Raw genomic sequence first — 19,513 nt, forward strand, 5'->3', positions numbered from 1 at the left:
CCTGAAAAAGCCCCAAAACATCTTCTTCAAGGGATGTTTTACAAACTGATGGATGTGAGATTCTCGAAGTTTCTCACCTGGAGATCTGCGAACATGCGGACTTCTTTGACCCTGTACGAAGAAATGAGTCTCGTCACTGAATAACACCTTGCTCCATTGTTCTTGCGTCCAGTTCTTATATTTCAGACCTCATTGATACAGTTTTTTCTTCATTGAGTTGGTAAGAAGTTGATTTTTGACTGGTCTCCTTGCCCTTCTAACGCAATTTCGAATGACGTAATATTCCTTAAAATTTCGTCACTTATCCCAAAAATAGATCGACCGTACTGTAAAGCACAACTAATGACGCCGTCTGTGTTAAAAAATTACTATTAAAGGAAATCAGCAGGTCCAGTGAGCCTACACCGGCTGCCTTGCTGAATATACTGTAAAATGACCATTTGTTTCAATTAATTTGCACAAGGGTGTAGCTCATAACTTTTGAGTCCAAACCTAGCCCTTTTAGATGGAATGCACTTTCGAAACCCCGGTCGACCCTTCCATAGTATCAAAGATTGGTCAATACAAGCATGTTCGTTTGGTACATATGAGGTTCTAAATTTTTCCCGTAAATGGTCAATAATGGGCTGTATATTGTGCTGTCATTGGTCAACAGTATTTTCCTGGGTATTTTCAGCAAAGTGTAGCATCGATAGCAGCAAAAGAAACCAGTTTTTTGACATGCACTGACCAAAATGGTCAGTACTGAAGTACATGGAATAGTTGGTTTTCTTTCTATGCCCATTAGCATTATCAGACCCATAAATTCATAAATTTCCTTCTCATTACTTGGCTTCCATGATGTTACTCTAGAATGTTCCTTCAAATCAGCGCAGGCCATCATAGTTTCTGCATATTTATTGGTCTCTGTTACAATATGGTTGACAATTGTGGGAGGAAAGAACTTTTGAAAACAATGAAAGAGCTTTGAGTCTTGGCTCAAATCATCGTACTGGACACCATGATTTCCTGAGAAGGGGTTTATAACTGGAGCAGCAAAGGATTCAGCATTCCAATCATTGTCATTAGGACACTTTTTCTTGGAACTGTTCTTACCACGACTTGCAATTTTACGTTTACTCCCTGGTGTTATCGCCCGTTTACCAGTGCTGGTTGATGGCCAATTATCATCATCTTCACTGACATCTGAGCCTTGTATTTCCGTATTTTTCAAAGAATCTTCTGAATCGCCACTGCTATTTTCAAACTCCGAACCAAGTTAAAAAATACAACTCTAATGCTTTTACATTTTGTAACTTTTTCGTGACGCAATTTTGGATCGAAAGTAAAACAATTTGTAAGTAAGTCATATGCATGTATGGTGCTGACATGTAGCGTTGAAGTTAGGTATTATTGAGAACGAATTAACTCGTCTATGGCACTGTGTTACCGATCGGCTTGGACGAGTTATCTCATCTACGGAACTGAAGAAGTTAAGACCTTATGATTTAGTTGATTAAAAATATATTTAAAGTTAAAAGTCTTTGAAAAAGGAGCCTGCTGATGTTACATATTTAGAAGATGCTCACGCTGTATGTTTACCGATGTTGTTACATGGACAATCAAGTTTGCGATATTTGGGGGTACCGTATCGTTGTGGTGTGCGAGTCGGTCTATCGTAGGTAGGAATAAATGTCTTCTGAAATTGTGTTGCTTTTTTCATTTGTAGTAGTATTTTGTTTAATTGGTGTTCATGCGTTTTTGTTGGATTTGTGTTTAGTAGTTTAAATTTGTTTGTATCGACAAGATGTACATTTTTTGAAAAACAAGTTTAAACAGCATATTTTGCTTATGAAATAAATATACACGTATTTATAATATGCTTAAATGTATTTATAAATGTCCTAATTTGTAGTGAAGCTAAAACTTTTTTTAGTATTATTTATTTCTTTAGAACTAAATTAAACTGCTGAATTTATAGTATTCTATTATTTTTACAGTGTAACCCCTATCAATACCTGTAAATTAACTGTCAAAATGTTGTATATTAGTGTTAATGAGTAGCTAATATATATTAATTACTTTCCATTTGTAGTTTCAGTTAAAATAAGCCTTGTACACAAACAAAACATTTTAAAATACCCTAGAAACTCTCTTAATAATGAAATGTATTGGATTCATAAAGAGAAAAGAAACCTCAAGCCTCAAAACTTCTTTCTGCAAAATACAAAACAAGTAGCTAATAAAAAGAAACACACAATTGTCATGAAATATATATTTTATTTACTCCTTTCCCCATATAGAAGTCCCATAAAAGTACATGGAAACAAATATCAACAGTATAAACTGCTTAAAAATATATATACACCCACATACACAACATGTGAAAATGGAATGTAACAAGTTGTTTCACAGTTTATCATGTAGCAATCACAAACAAAATAAGTTTTGTTTTAGTTGAAATACTTTATTAGGAAATAGTGACTAATCATTTACAAAATTCTACAATTTTGCAATACATTAAAATAATTTTTGATCTATACCAAATAAGAGCTCAGTTGTTTGATTGAAATAAAATTTACATAGAACAAATTAATGATACACAAAGACTTGTTTAATTTGGGAATACTGATTACCAAATATTAATTACATAAACAGTAGAATAACTATTTCATAAATTTCAAGTAAAAAAAAAAGTAAGATTAATACTTCACTTGCATTTACAATCAAGATTTATTTGAATTCACAATCTTCCAAACATTTTAAAAGCTGTACATTAAGTGGAAAATATATCTCACTCATTTAATAAAAAAGGTACAAAAGAATCTTCTACTAACTAGTTCAGTTGAGTATTCCAAAGTGTTTAAAATTCTCTTAAAAGTTCTTGAAATGGTACAGGTTCAAATGAACCTCAATTATATGTGATGATGTATTAATATGAAAATTATTATTTACATTATTGCACTTTCTCTTGTTTGAAATTATCTTAAAAATACATTTCTCTTACAACTTACATTTTTATAAAGAAAATGCTAAACTTTCTATCTTAGTAGTATGTCGAATTTTCATGATACATGGATTCCTTGCTAACCTATTTTTTATACACAGGATCTTTTGACAATATATTTTTATTTCTTAAATATTCACAAAATATATTCCTTAAAGTGTTGCAACAAATCCTTTACAACATGAAAATTAATTTATACACTTATGTAATAAGAATGATAATCTGTTTTTAATCTCATACATTTTCAAAACATACCAACTTTCCACATGTTTAAACAGTATTTTACAGAGGACCATTTGAATTATACAAAGCATTGTATATTATTTTGCATTATCATTACTAACAACAGGCATGAACCAAGTATAAAAACATTAGCTACTATGGTTCTCAAACTATTAAACACAAATGACAGTCTGATACAGTGGAAATTGGTATTCTAATTGATTTTTTGTATGCCTACATATCTGCAATATTACAAAAAATTGTATGTAAAAAATGTTTTTCATGCAAATACAAACACACACACACACACACACACACACATTTATTTCAGTCACTTCCACTGCTTAAAGAGAATTAAGTATAGATATGAAAATATTTTGCAAACTTTTAAGCACTAAGATGTTGCATACTAATATTAACAAGGAACTAGTGTTTATTATTAATGACTATTTTTAGGACAAGTTCCACAGAGTTTACATTGTAAAAAGTGTATATAGTACAACAAATATATATGCATGTTTTGCAACTATGCACTCAAAATAATTATTAAAAACTAATGAACAAAATAAATCAAATACATTGCTTATTACTTTGATCACACACTACAATACTAAATGAAATAGCATAGATAGCCCTCGTGTAGCTTTGCGCAAAATTCAAAACAAACCAAACAAAACTAAATGAAATTGATCTGCTGTCCATATTTAATCATACAGTTTAGGTGTCAGTAGTTAATAAAATAATCATGTTGCAGCAAAAGTAGCTCCTTTCAGACAGCAAAATACCACTAATCTGCATTGAGAACCAAAGCAATGCACAATTATGACTATCAGTTTCTTTCATGTTACATGTATGTTGCAAAAAGATATGAAGTTTTGAAATATTTTGAGTTTAATATGTATCTAATATATTTTAGTGAACTGACACTTGATAAACTGAGTTAAAATCAAACAAAACTGAACTGTTGGCATTACTGATTGGCAGTCCTTAATTTTATGTTTTACAAAAACATAAAATAATACCAACATGTAAAAACTAGTCGACATAAAACACAACCTAGTAACATTAAGTGAAACTGATCTCTGTCCAGTCCTTTAAGAGATTTTTAAAATATTACAAAAAAATGCTGTTTTATAGCATTAACATCTTGTAAATTATCTTTAAGTGGTTTTTGTCTAACAATATAAAGTTAATAGGATTGTTGTATGTTTGAAATATACTTTTTTCTACATGTTTATTCCTAAGTACGTAATTCTCTTTCAAATAAATTCTAATGGGTTTCAAAACAATTGTCAAGAACAGAAAAATCTGTAACTAGTATACCTTTCATATATTCTTAAGCTAATATACACAAAAGCCAGAATTTAAGATAAGGAAGGACCATATTGTGATCACTATTCTTTCTCATGAACAAAAAAACATATAACTGTCATATAAGTATTCATTTTCATAAAGTATAAAGAGTACTGAATTTACCTAATCCTTCTATTAGTTACATAAAATTAAAACATATTGCTCTTATGGTAGTTAGTTCAGTCTTTAATAAGAACTGGTTTGAATACTGGGTTTCTCTGATTAAACTAACAGTCAACGAAAATGCATAATATTCTGTTTTAGGTAATTTTCCATACTCTGTGTGAATTCCTGAGGTCCATCAAATGTGAAATTACCTTTCCTTTACACTTTTGACATGTTTAATTGAATCCTGATCACCATATTCAAATCAGCATATTTCTGTGGTCTGCTACAAGGGATTCTCATGTGTTTTTTATTTTTTCATGCAATGAATGTCACTATACTATTGGGATGCTGGAATGTGGTACAAACAAGCAAGAAGTTACACAAAGAATGGGATGCATTCAGTTGACCATTATGTGGCTGGTCCAGTACCACAGCTTGACAGGCTTAGCTGATAACTGACAGTGTCCAGAACAGTAATGTGTCACTATGCAATGTCAAAATACAGCCATCCATTTTATGCACCTATGTACCAGACTGTAGACTGCTAGTTGCACTACATGTGATTCACCAGGACTACTTGACCACTATATACAAGCAGTCTGACTGTATGTTGTTATCTATGCCACGAGGAGCTTGATGCACATAGATCTGTTAGAGGCCCAGACTTCACTCCAACATGTTTTCAAATCAGACTTCAGTGGTGTTGGTAGCATAAGAGATGACCCAGAGAGACTGGAACACTATTATCTTCACAGAAAAATCATATTTGTATACTGACAGGGCTCACAGACATCTACAGAAGAGAGGGTGAGCATTAAGGCAACTGTTGCATTAGACAGACCAAGTGCTAGTATAGCCTTAGTGTCATCATATGGGAATCCATTTCAGACAACACAGAACATCTGTGGCAGTCATGGAGGGCAATTCGAATGGACATTGTTATGTGAACAACTTCTTAAAGCCTCTGTGGTTCCTTTCCTCACAAACTACCATAATATCATTGTTTTACAGCAGGACAATGTTTGTCCACAGTCTACATGTGTCACCATGAACTATCTCCAAATAGAATAAGTTGATGTAATGCCATAGCCATCATATTCACCCAACCTCAACCCCCATTGCACATGGAATGAGCTCTAGGCTGCAACGTGTTTAGAAGTTACCCCAAACCAGAGAACAGACAACAGTTGATCCAGACATTGCAGGACAAGTGGCAGGGAATTCCCAACACAAGATCAAATATTTGGTAGCCAGTATGAAGTGTAGAACCAATAGATACTTTGCTACAGGTGATGAAATACACCCACTACCGAATAACATACTTATCCTATTTGGTAGACTTGAGTGCTCAATACAGTAATGTTGGTTCTAGGACATCATGATGATCATTTTTTAGAATGTCTGTTTTCTCTGCTGACCATGTACACCAAAATCTAATATGTCCTTTGGAATTAATACTAATTGACCAAAAATAAAATATAAAAAAGGAAAAAATATGCATTGTCATTGAACTGTCACTGTATTTATCATATTAAGAAAAATCAGTATAATCATTTTGGATTTCAAGTTCCTAAGTACACCATGAACACAAAAGGCTTAAGCAAAAGAAAAAAAAACAAAAAAATAACTCATCTTTAGAAAACCAAATAAATGGATACATACATATAATTCCATGTTAAGTCTAACCCTGCAGTCAAAGAAAAGACAAAATTCTTTTAAGTTCTTTTTTGATCAAAAAATACCTTTGTACAACTACTACAACAACATAGAAACATACTAGCTACTTTATACGAATAAAATTTACAAGTTGGAAAGTATATAATTAGTAACATCTTTCTATAGTATACATTACATATACAAGTATTTAAAAGCAGATCTAAATTTGTTACAATTTCAGATGATGTTACTGGATTCCTGCATGTAAATGTATTATTACAATACAAACTACACCAAAGTTGTCATCTTTGCTGAACTATTTATGTGCTTTAAAAACTTAAAACATTTCATTCCTTTGGGTAGGACTATACATATGTATAACTATGATATCACGATATTCTGAAGTGTATGACAAAAATACTTTGATGTATTTCTGTAAATATCATACACAAATTTCTTCCACCCAATTATACCTATATGAGCTACAAGAAAATTTTCTTTATACACTAACATATAGAAATGATTAACAAAAAAGAACTAGTGGTGAGGATTTGAATATTCTGAAATTTTAACTTAATGATACTTTAGAACACATGTGCATGAAAGTGCACTAATCAAACAAGTAAGCTATTTACACAAGAATAACTTCAATGAAACTTCCTTTTAACATCAGATCAAGAACTGTAATTTGAAAAAATTAAAACAGGAAGCTTATTAATGGCACATGTTCATAAGTATAAATCTGGAGGGGGGGGAGTGAAGAATCCATTAACATCTATTTTTACTAATTAATAATCTGTAATCAGGTCAGGTAGATCACATTCTTAATGAGTTGTAATAAGATCAAGAATATCCACAGTGTTAGTAATCTATTTCAAAGTGAAGTAGATCCACAATCTTAATAAGTTGTAATAATCAAAAACAAAAAAGGTAAACTTCTCACTTTCCTACAATATTTACAGTATACTGCAGTATCAAAAAATTATAAAATATAACCAGTTTTGAAGAATGTTGGACTGGATACCATTAGATGTTAGAATATTAGTCATTTTTAAATTAACTATAGTCATATTCAGTCTTTGTTTCTCACTTTTATAATTTAACAGAATGTAGAAGGAAAATATAAAAATACTTATAAATACCTCAACTTATCACACAAGTTTTTGTCTGGAGATTGTATGAAGGTACAGTGAAATGGTTTTCCAATTAGACAAATAGAATTACACTATTACTGTCCAAACATTAAATTGTATGCATAATTATGTTTTGCATAAGCCTCTATTGAATACCATTCAATAACAAACAAGCTATTTATGGGTTTATGTACGTGTTAAAAGCTTTTGTACTCACCGTTCCTTAATAAATACAAGGCATACACACTTAAAAACAGAAATGTTTTCCATAGCTTATAGTATTTTGACACTGTTAGCAATCAACTATAATGATGTCATAGCAGGAGGCCTTGCATAAGCCTTAGGAATAAACCCATACTTTCTCATCTTGAGGGCACAGGCCCAAATCCAACCATCCACTGTCTGGTTGTTCAAGTCTGCATAAACCCAATCTCCCCTTTGTACACTCAGGTCATCAGGAGCTTGTGCCTTATAGTCATACAGCATCACTGATTCACTTCCATGAAACCAAAGATCTTCAGTGACTCCAGAAGATGGAAGATGATTATTGTTGTTTATAGACTGTGGAGGATGCATTTGGTCAGCAGGATTGACTACTTGTTGTCCTACATGGCAAATAGTGTTTAAGTTACACTTTATTTTTCAAAAAATATATTTTATGTAAAATTTGGTTATATTATTGTTTTTACTTATCTTTGTTTGAGTCAATTTGTTACTACTCATCTTTTTATATTAAAAATATTTTTATCTATTATTGTTAACAAAGGTAAGAAATATCTTCCAAAAAGTAGTTTCATACTGAAATTATCCAGTGTGCATCTTGAGCATTTTACCTTGTATGGCATCAGCTGGGTAGACAAAAGCACTTGGCACAAAGCCTTCTTGACCATCAGAATGGACAATCCAAAACCAGTCTGGATCTTCGTAATTCAAAGCTTTAACAAACTCACCACGCTCAACACTCACATCATTTTCATTCCTAGCTATAAATGTATACAAAACAATGTACCTTCCAGCAGGATCTTTAAAAAATAAGTGTATATCAGGCAAAGACACTTGAAATGATGACTGTGAATTGTGCAACCCAAGACTGCCTACATTTTTTTAAACTGATGTTTGCTACTAAAACTTTCTTAATCAGAAAGTTGACCCCCACTGTCACTTGAGAGAGTACCTCTTAATGAAGTTTGATCAGTTTCAGGTCTTGGAAGTTTTTTATCATTTAAATTTAATGTTAGTTCAGCTGGTTGTGGTGCACAGTAAGAATGAGGTATAAAGCCTTCCTGGTTGTCTTTAGCTATTACATATATGCAGTCATTTTCTTGGTATAGTACATTAACAGCCTGACCTACTTTGACTTCTAGTTCATCATCAACTCAAGGTGTAAAGTCATGAAGCACAACCATCTTACATTCTGGAGACAGTCCATTTTCTTTCTCCACTCCAACTTGAACTAAATTTTCAATACCAGCACTTCCAGTGATACAACCAATACTGGGTGTTCTAGAAGAGAGTTTGTCTCCTTTTACAAAGAAGAAAACCAGAAGTGAAATTACAGCAATATTTCATGATAAGGATTTAATAAAGATAAAAATTAAATTGAAAAAAAGCCTTTACTTAAAAAAAGCAAAACTATATTAACCTGACCACAATGAATTCATGTATTTTACAACCTTGTAACCATGGTGGTATACACACTGTGATTCTAAAAGTACCCAATGTATCTTCCTGAAATTTGGCAAGTTGTCAGTACACATTAAATACCTTTTGTAGAGAAACAGTCAGATGTTTTAATAAATTGATTTGTCTATAATTACATGGAGTCAGAGTGTTGACTGCTACAAGTACACAGTGACTTTCATGTTAAAAAAAAAGACTTCTCTTCATCTGAAGATTTTCAATTTCATTTGTATAATCCCTAAATCCTTCTAAATAAACATCTAATTTGTTTTTCAGAAAAATTTTATATTTTAAATCTGTATTTTCAATACTATATTTCTATACATGGTTGGTTTATTTGACTGACATCATAACCAGCATAAAAATTAGGAATTAATTCTAAAGTTATAATTTTACTATATGAAAAAATGTATTTCCAATAGGTACTTCCCCTCTCTCATGTGATTAGCTATTCTCATTTCTTACTGCCCTTTTGTATGCATACTTTTTCTTTATGCATGCCATAAGACTTCTACTCACTCCTCCTATTGGAATAAAATTATTCCAGTGTGTTTGTCATGTAAATAATCATGAATCACCTCTTCACCAATAGGAGCATAGTATAATGATGTGGTATGTGTGACTCCTTCCAGGCATCTCAAACAAACTATCACTTCAAAGTTTGGGAGAAGAGGAAAGCACCAGAAGAATGTAGGGAGCATGAGTGGAGGGAAATACCTATGAGAAATACATTTTCAGTAGAGAAAAATTATAAGTTCTGAGACAGTACTTCCATCCAATCACAAGATTTAGCTAGAATCCCACATTGGTTAGGAAGAGGAAGTGATGCAAGGGAAGAACAGGCTTAACCTTCAAAATGCCTGAAAGATAACTCTGTAGATGAAAGAGTCAGAGTGAGAGATCTGAAGAGGTGAATCACCACATTTCTGACCAGGTATACTGTTTCCACATTAGTAAAGAGCAGATTAAAAGGATAGAAACACATGCAAATGAGATAAAACTGAGGGAAGATAAGTATTTGAGCCTGTAAATAGACATATACAAGTCAATCCCACAATGTAGAATAGTGGATAAACACAGGATGCACCCCATGGTGTCAAGTGGCTGAGACACAACAAACAATAGTTGGTAAGTCCAGTACATACAAAACCCATGCCACTGCGAACCAACATTCATGTGGGGATAGGATAAGGATCATACCATTTCACCTCAAGCCACAGAGACTGTAGGGAATCCAGAACCACTCCAACTTCAGAGCATGACATGTGTTGAAACTTTGTAGAATGGACTGCAACTGCCTGCTGTGGAGACACAAGTGTAGAGGATGATGTTTTAAAAGTCTTTCACTTTTTGTCTTCAACTCATTCGAAAGTCTTCAAGGTTGAAGACTTTTGAAACGTTGTCTTCTACACTTGTGTCTCAACAACAGGCAGTTGCAGTCCATTCTACAAAGTTTTATCACGAATACTCTGCCTAAACAATCTGTCAAAGAATGACGTGTTATGTGAGGAATATTTTGAATCAAGAAACTGACATCCAGTATCAAAAGGATGTCTTATGTAAACAAAATCTACTTTCACAAAAGCAAAACTGACCAGAACCATCTGATAAGCAATAACAACCTTGGACAAAAGTACATATGTGATGGCAAAAGGATAGAACATAAACAACTCCCCTTATCCCTGCTGTGACCCACAACACAGAGAGAGTAAAATCAAGGGAGGAAAACAAACAACCTTGAACATGCATGAAGACTTGTTGATTGGTTCACTCTAAATCCATTAGCCAGACATCTGCACAGGAGTAGGATAAGTAAGGGCTCCCAGTAGAAGGGGTAAACTGCAATTTGACATCTCACTCCATAGTAGTTGTATAATGTTATATTGGAGGATAACATATCATCTACACAAGCAGAACAACACTGCTCTACTCTATACTGAATGGTAGTTTCTTTTATGTGGAATACATTCAGCAGGGTGCTTCCATGGTTGACCACCCCACAGGCATAGAACTGGTGTTAAGCATTCCCATACTGTACTTGATTATGGATGAAAATGTGCATGAAAGTCCAGAGGAATGTCATCACTTGAGACAGTGCAATGAGTGATCATAAAACACTATTTTAAAAGCAGACCATCCCAATTTATTTAATCAAGATGTGGCAGGGATTGGCAGCAACTTCTACTTTTCCCGTGAAGTCAACGGGTAGTACACTCCAGAACAGGTAAGTTTATGAAGCAACAACATGAGGTTATTCACCTTCAAGTGGTCTTGTAAAACATCCTATCTCAACAGAAAGCACTGTGAAGCTATGGAATGGTAAACTTGAGTTAACATGTCTGTACAGTGCAGACTGAATTGTAGAATACCTGACCAGTCACCACTTACCACAGAATAGAATCCACATAATAAAGGTATGAAAAACAGGCTCCTGAAATAAAAGAAAGCATTAATGTAGACTTATGCAGTATTAAAGTAACATTGAAGCTTGAAGAACAGTCACAGGTGGAAGGCAAAAATCAGAGAAAACTAAAACCATGATATGATGTCAATAATCGGAGATGAATGTATAAAGTGTGGTCCATATGCCCAATTCCAGGAATTCCTCTAATGGTAATGAATTTGTGAAGTGAGGGAAAAGGTGAGGTGTTGATTTCAATGAAAAGGCACTCTGAACAAATTCCCATGGGAAGGGGACCATGAGGAATAAGTCAATTCGACCAAATGACAAACCTACTTGTGAGGACAGAAGAGGATAGATCTCTAGGTGGAGAAGCCTGCCAAGAGTCAGGAATGAGAAGCATGGAAGGACACTGTATAGACAATATAGCAACAGGCAAACACCAGACATGGAAGTCTATTCATATCAGGATGAGGATGGAGATGAGAGATAGAAGAAAGGAACATACATAAAAGGACGAGTAATCCTCACATGCTACTGACAGTTTTGAGGGGAAGGAATGATCTGGATAAAGGAGAAATTGGTATGGTGGTACAGTATGTGTATGCAACATCGTAATAATATAATAATAAAACATAGTAATAATCTATATACACACACACACACACACACACACATATATATATACAATGCTGGCCAAAATCTTAAGGCCAATGAACATAAAGAAAAAATATGCATTTTGCATTGTTAGGCTCAACCACTTATTTGAGTATAGCTTCAAAAGATAAAAATAAGAAAATAGAAAATAAAAATAAAAAACTTTTTTAGTATATAATTGTGAAAATGTGAACACTATGAAATTAGCCTAAATACTGGCTGGTCAAAAGTTTAAGACCATATTGAAATGAAGCGTTAATCAGTAAACGTGTAACGAAATTTAGTCATTTGTGTTCAAGCATTAGCGTTGTCAACATCTCTCACTGACATCTCCTGTGTTACATTGGGTAAAAACGTGGCAAAAGCTAAAAAGTTGAAATAGTTTGAACATGGCAGAATTGTTTTGCTGCAAAAGCAAGGTCTCTCTCAATGTGCCATCACTAGTAAGATTGGGCGTAATAAAACTGCTGTTGCAAATTTCTTAAAAGACCCTGAGGGATATGGTATGAGAATTTCAAGTGGTTAGCCCAAGAAAATTTCGCCGGCATTGAGCAGGAGGATTTGATGGATTGCCTGGCAAGACACCAGCCGATTGTTGAACCAGATTAAGGCCCTTATGGATACAGTATGCAGCTCCAGAACAATAAGACGGCATCTAGGAGAGAAAGGCTTTAAAAACTGCAAACATCTTCAAACGCCATGCCTTCTTCCATTCCACAAAACAGCTCGGTTAAACTTTGCTGAGAAGCACCAAACATGGGATGTAGAAAAGTGGATGAAGGTTTTGTTCTCTGATGAGAAAAAATTTAACCTGGATGGTCCAGTTGGCTTCCAACATTACTGGCATGATAAGGATATCCCACCAGAGATATTTTCTACACAACACAGTGGAGGAGGTTCCATCATGATCTGGGGTGCTTTCTCCTTCCATGGAGCAATGGAACTTCAGGTTATACAGGGGCATCAAACAGCAGCTGGCTACATTGGCATGTTGGAGAGAGCTTCCTTATTGACTGAAGGCCCTCACTTGTGTGGAAATGACTGGAGATTTCAGCAGGACAATGCTGCAATCCACAATGCCTGCAGGACAAATGACTTTTTCATGGCAAATAATGTGATTCTTTTGGACCATCCAGAGTGTTCACCCAAACTGAACCCCACTGAAAATGTTTGGGTGTGGATGGCAAGGGAAGTCTATAGAAATGGACATCAATTCCAAACAGTGCATGATCTTCGTGAAGCCATCTTCACCACTTGGAATAAAATTCCAGCCAGCCTTCTGCAAATGCTTATATCTACCATGCCAAAGTGAATGTTTGAAGTTATTCCCAATGACGGCCGTGCAACTCACTACTGAGGCCTCTTGTTGGGCATTTCCTATCCTGTTTAGGACTTCTTTTTGCTATGGTCTTAAACTTTTGACCAGCTAGTATTTAGGCTAATTTCATAGTGTTCACAGTTTCCCTATTAAATGCTAAAGAGTTTATTTTTATTTTCCCTTTTCATATTTTCATCTTTTGAAGCTCTACTCAAATAAGTGCTTGAGTTTAACAATTCAAAATGCATATTTTTTCTTTATATTCATTGCCCTTAATATTTTGGCCAGCAGTGTGTGTGTGTATATATATATATATAATGTATAACAATTGAAATGTGACTGTATATTACAAAATACTAGTCCACTAAAACACAGCCAAGACAGGGAAGACCAAAGGTCAGTTTTATATTAATGGATACATTTTTGAGTAGTGCACCAGCCTTTTATACCTCTATATTTTTTGCATCATTGCAACAACATCCTCCACCAATCCCATTACACCCATTATACATGTGCATGTAGCTTCTTCTACCACCGTAGCACTATTCTCATTTTTGTGAATTAGCATATAGAAACCCAAAAATACTGGCAAATCAGTGGGGAGAAAGGGTGGGAAGTTGGAAGTATCTATCAGAAATACATATTCAGTGATAGAAAATAAATGTTAACTTCCAGCTCGATACTACCCCCACTTCCCCATAGTTGGAATAACATGCTGGAAAGGTGAAGGGGTCAATGAAGGCACAAAAACAAATAATTAAGTGGAAAGCAACTGTTATGAAAAAAGCAGGTGCACCACCAATAAAAGATGAGGCAAACATGAGGGGTATAGCACTACTTACAGAACAAGCATGCTCTCCATCCAGTGAAGAAGATATGACAAGTAGGACAGAAATAAATGGAATATGTGGCTAGGACTAGTGAATGGTATATGAATAAGCCAAGCACAGTCTGACTGGGATACAATGTATTATGCCGAATGTGGTTCAAAGATAAAGACAACATAGAAGCACCTTGTATAAGTTTGTAAAATCAACAAGTGCAGTCTGGCTGGGCAGAACATCCAGGGGAAGTATCTTGGACTGATATCAAGATAGTCAAGTGAAGTCCACTCAGGCAAAAAAATCTGGGAAAGGCCCTTTGTATACAGGGAATTATCTCAAGTGCAGTCCATCTGAGCAGAAAACATACAGTGGAAGTACTTTGGTTAATATATTTTGTGCTATACTGTGTAAATAATATGCAGTACAATGATAACAGCCCTCTTCTCATTCAGCTGCACACGTAGCTATGAGATTGTGTTATTGTACAAAACTCACTTATGAGGAAATCTCCACTGTTCATCAGTCCAGTGAATGAAAGAGACAAGGACCCCTGTGCTCCACTACAAGAAAGAGGGTAACAGATGTGTTGGGAGTCTGGAGGAACAACCAACCAGAGACAGTGCAATGGATATGTGCACTTCCTTATTTTGAAAAGCAGAAAGATCTTGATTGTAAGAATCACGGGTCAAGTAAGGATGAGCAAAAATTCTTATATGCTTTACTCCTTAACCCTTTCAGTGCCGAATAAAAAATTTTAATGTTTGGCAAAGCGCTGAATATATATCTTTGATACTTAAACTAATTATGGTATCAGTACTAAAAGCTTGATATCTCTGCAATAACTCAACAAAAGTCCCTGAAATGTTCAGTGATTGTACCCAATACTATATATGTTAAATTCAATACATAAGAATAACAGGAATAAAGGAAGATACACAATGAAGAAGTGCCATGTAAAGCACAATAATTTATTATAAATTGTATACAATTTGTACAGCAGCCCGTCAATAGTCTTTGTGGTTATGATATATCTCATGGCATGGTAAAAAGCACATGGGGAGATTGCACTGTTTGCAGTAATAATTAGTCTGCTTTCTTTTCCATCCAGCTGTGTATCTATCACTGCAAACAGTACAATCAGGTTTGTGTTTTTTGTCCTCATATTGTCCAATTCTATGTCTTTCCACCAAGCGCTGACCTTTATCATTACTTGGTCTTCCTTTTCGTTTAGCTTTGCTGACATATCCCTCCAGCAAATTTTGAATAATCTGCTCTCTGAATAGTTTTGGAGATACCGGGTTTTCACCGTTGCTCCTGCAGTCTGCACAATATATTATATATCCGTTAACAAGAGCTACTTCTCTAAGCCAATGGTAAATGGTAAAATACCACTTGGTATTTTTAGGTGGATACATAAAGGTTCCCAGCTTCTGGTCCATGATGTCTACTCTACCCATGTGTTGGTTGTATGTTTCAGCAATCAGTGGTTTTCTCACATTTCTGTATCCACTAAGCTCTCCTCTGGACCAAATTATTTATCTGTGGTACCATTTGTGGAAATGGTCGATAAAAAATGCACACGTTTAGTGTCATGCCAAGCAAATGCTACCATATTACCACCACGCATAAATACCGGCGGATCTCCTTTGCTAAGACGCAATCTTGTAGGGTGGATATCTGATGGCATGTGTTTTCGTCCAGCCTTAACTGTGCCACAAGCCCTAGTTCCATTCATCTCTAAGTGTTTGAATAAAGAAGGTGAAGAATAAAAGTTGTCCGTGAAGTCTATATGTCCCTTATTCCAAAACTCCTCCAGTAGATTCAATCATATAGTCTCTGTGACTGAGTATTCAGCTACAAGCACTATAGTATTTTTCCCACAATGCAAATTGTTTGATGCCCCATCTTGTGGGTTTTGATGGTAAATACTGTTTGAGATGAACTCTCTCTTTGAATCTGATGATAATTTCATCAATGGACAGCTCACGTTGTGGAGCATATACTGCAAGGTATTTTGATTCACAGAGATTCATCAGATCCCGAATTTTCCACAGTTGATCACAATTTGGATCTCCACTGCTTGGCTGATCATGCTCATTGTTAGAAAAATGCAAAAATGATGTCAAGATTTTGTAACAATCTTGTGGCATTACCTCTGTAAATTGCACACGAGTTAGCCAAAAGGAGCCCCAGTGATCTTCCAGTTCATGTTTCTGGCACAACCCCATTGCTATTTGTAGTGCAATATATGCTTTGAGTTCATTGACATCAGTCTCAATCCATTTCATGAAACGGGAGTAAGATGGCAATTCAGTAATGCAGTCAAAATACTGCAAAGCATATCTATTTGTTTCATTACAAATCAGCTCAAATGCTTCATCAGGAAAGAAACGTTTGTAATACTGATATGGAGTGAAATTTGCTGTATCAATCAGGACTCCAGTGCGAGTGGTAAAATCTGGCAACCAGTCATATTCAAAATTATCAGTGTCACTGTAATATTGCCATGGAAAATTTGGATCCTGGTTTTGGTCTTCAGGTTCATTATCACTTTCAGGGGGAGCTTGGGGCTGTGCCATACTAGCTGCTCTTCCTCTCTTCTGCCTTCTCCTTGTACCTCTAGACCTCCGGGAATATACACTCTTTGATCGTCCACGAGGACCAACACTGGAAGTGCTATGGGCATCTACAAATTAAAACAAAAAACTCTTGTACATAGAGATATAGCACTTTTCTGATGTTTCATGTATGTATGTATGTATGTATGTTATATTTATATATTTTCCTATTGGCAATATATGAAAATGTAGAGAATTAGCTTTGGTCACTCAGTTTATGCAATAAGTTATATGACCCTAACTACATCATGTGCTTACCTAAAGCGGGGGCAGATTCCAGGCCACGAATGTCTTCATTATCACTCTTGTCCGTTACAAGTAAGCTTTCATTATCATCTGGCTCAAACTCTTTGTCACTCTCTTCATTGTTACAAATAATATTGATTACTTCTTTCGTGGTATAAGCTTTTCCTTTCGGTATTGTAACAACGTTGCAGGTATCAACAGAATATGCAAGGAAGGCATCTTCTAAAACAATGAACAGTATGATCTACACAGGCTAGAAAACAAAGAAATCATAGGACCTCCAGTTTATATACCTGTTGGGAATCTCAAGAAAGCAATGAATACATGTGGTTCTAGCCTCAAGCGGGTCTACAGGCCTGTATGATTATGATAATTAGCCACAAGGGTATGTTGTTTACATCTTGTTGATGAAGGTCGCCTGCCACGCTGAGCCTTCAAGTCAACTGCATTCGCCAACCATGCCGAAAGGGTTAATAAAAAGAGGTAGACAGATATAGATAAAAAAAAATTCTTTACCGATACACCACCTGAAAAGCATTCAGTGGTCTTACAGAAACACTCCATCTTCACAATGAACATTCAAGAAGTATAAAGATATATGGGTAAGATATAAAATTAGGCATACCTGACCAAGCAGGTGGGATTCTGAAATATAATGTATAAGCAATGATAAAAGAGAGAAGAAAAAAATTATGGCTTATCCCAGTCACAGGTGAAGAGATGTGCAGAATCACCACAAAAGAAAGAAGATATCTGTCCAAGAGGGATAGTAAAGTTATGCAGAGAAAGAGTGAGAAAAGTTTAAAGAGTTGTCCCTGTACTGGCCTGAATGATTCCCTCCAAATAATGGTAGAGTCAAGACACATTTAAATATGTCAGGTGTAGGAAATGATGAATTTAACCCATGATTGTAATATATGAAAGATATGCGGAAACAGGAATGTCATGGAACAATGAATCATGAAGGAGAACAAGAAAAAAGACAGTATGAGCCAAACAATAAAGCAGTGGATGAACTGGACAAAGATGATGATCCAGGAATGAATGAGAATACAGGTGGGGAAAAGAAGAAAAGGCAAAACAACCCATCTGGGTAACTGAGGTCCAGGGAAGGAAAGCCAGATCCAGAAAATGAAAAACTTGAGAAATGGTCAGGGACGTCATAAAAAGAGGAACAAAAAAGACCTCAAACCAGGAGGGGGAGGATTGAGATCATAAAAGAAATATTTTACAATATTTGGAGAAATGGATAGAATAGGAAGAACAACATGAAGATCCTGATCTGGCAACACAAAGATGAGGAATGGGATTGGACAAATGACACACAAAAAGGTAGAGTATGGTGATGTTAGGAGGAAAATTGACTGATTGTGACAAAAAAGGGGCTTGGTCTGTTTTTCCATGAAGGGCCATAGCAAAGGAAACTATGTCAGAGCTGGTCAATATGGAGCAATCAACACAACACAAGAAAGAGGGGTCTCTAAAAATGTAAAAAAAAAACAGAAGAGAAGGAGTCTGAATGGAGGGTAGGTATACAGAGGTGAGCCCCTGAACCAAGGCATATAACTGAACAAAAATCACTCTGAAGGAAGGAATATGGAGATGTTTGAATGAAAAAATATCAGATCATGGATGATATTGAGGAGAAGACAGGACAGAGAAAAGGATAACTTGTGTTGTTCCAGTGGTAAATACAGAGGGACCAGAAAAATCACAACAAGGTTTGGTTTGGATAAGAGAAATGATCCAGATGAGTCAAATTAGAGGGTATGCATATAGGCAAATACCCCTCCAATCTTGTTTGAAAACATCCATCTTAACAGCTGAAGGGTAATAAACTGAAGACTAAAGGGAAGAAAATGTGGCATACCAATGAATGGGAAACACAAATATGCAGTGTTCCCTGTTGAGAATATACTAAAAAAAACATGAGAATGAAGAGATAAATGAGCAGACAGAGATTGGTATGTGGTTCCCCTCTCTAGGTGATAAAACCAACAACAGAGGAATTCCAGAAAGAACCAAAACGATTCTTCCCTGCTCCTGCAGGGAGAAAAGTATACATAACCCAATAAACTGCCAGGGTACCAGGATGTGTGTATGGAGTGTAGCCTCCTCAATTCACAACCAACCCCAAGGAAGTTCTACTTGTCAAGAAGTGTCCAATGAAGGGAATGCATGTATCTGACCAAAGAGAATAAACACTTCCAAGGAAGACCACATCCTGAAAGAGAGAGAACCTCTACAACATTGAAAGAAGGCAACTGTCTGCTTGATATATTGATGCCAAAGTGGAGAAGGTTTGTACCAA

General features: G+C 35.2%; 1 protein-coding gene and 1 pseudogene across 1 annotated transcript; both read right to left on the minus strand.

The window, feature by feature from the left end:
* Window positions 1-1,413: 1,413 nt before the first annotated feature.
* On the minus strand, window positions 1,414-8,678 carry LOC143258533 (SH3 domain-containing protein Dlish-like). The gene has a single exon (XM_076517642.1). The coding sequence runs from the start codon at window positions 8,032-8,034 to the stop codon at window positions 7,762-7,764; it is 273 nt and encodes a 90-aa protein (XP_076373757.1). The 5' UTR covers window positions 8,035-8,678; the 3' UTR covers window positions 1,414-7,761.
* Window positions 8,263-16,073, minus strand: LOC143223871 (SH3 domain-containing protein Dlish-like; annotated as a pseudogene).
* Window positions 16,074-19,513: the final 3,440 nt, after the last annotated feature.

The sequence above is a fragment of the Tachypleus tridentatus genome, chromosome 8, assembly GCF_004210375.1.
Source record: "Tachypleus tridentatus isolate NWPU-2018 chromosome 8, ASM421037v1, whole genome shotgun sequence".
NCBI lineage: Eukaryota > Metazoa > Arthropoda > Merostomata > Xiphosura > Limulidae > Tachypleus > Tachypleus tridentatus.

What these genes read in the sequence shown, in the direction of transcription:
- LOC143258533 (XM_076517642.1), bottom strand. Translation starts at nt 8,034, where the DNA reads ATGCATCCTCCACAGTCTATAAACAACAATAATCATCTTCCATCTTCT.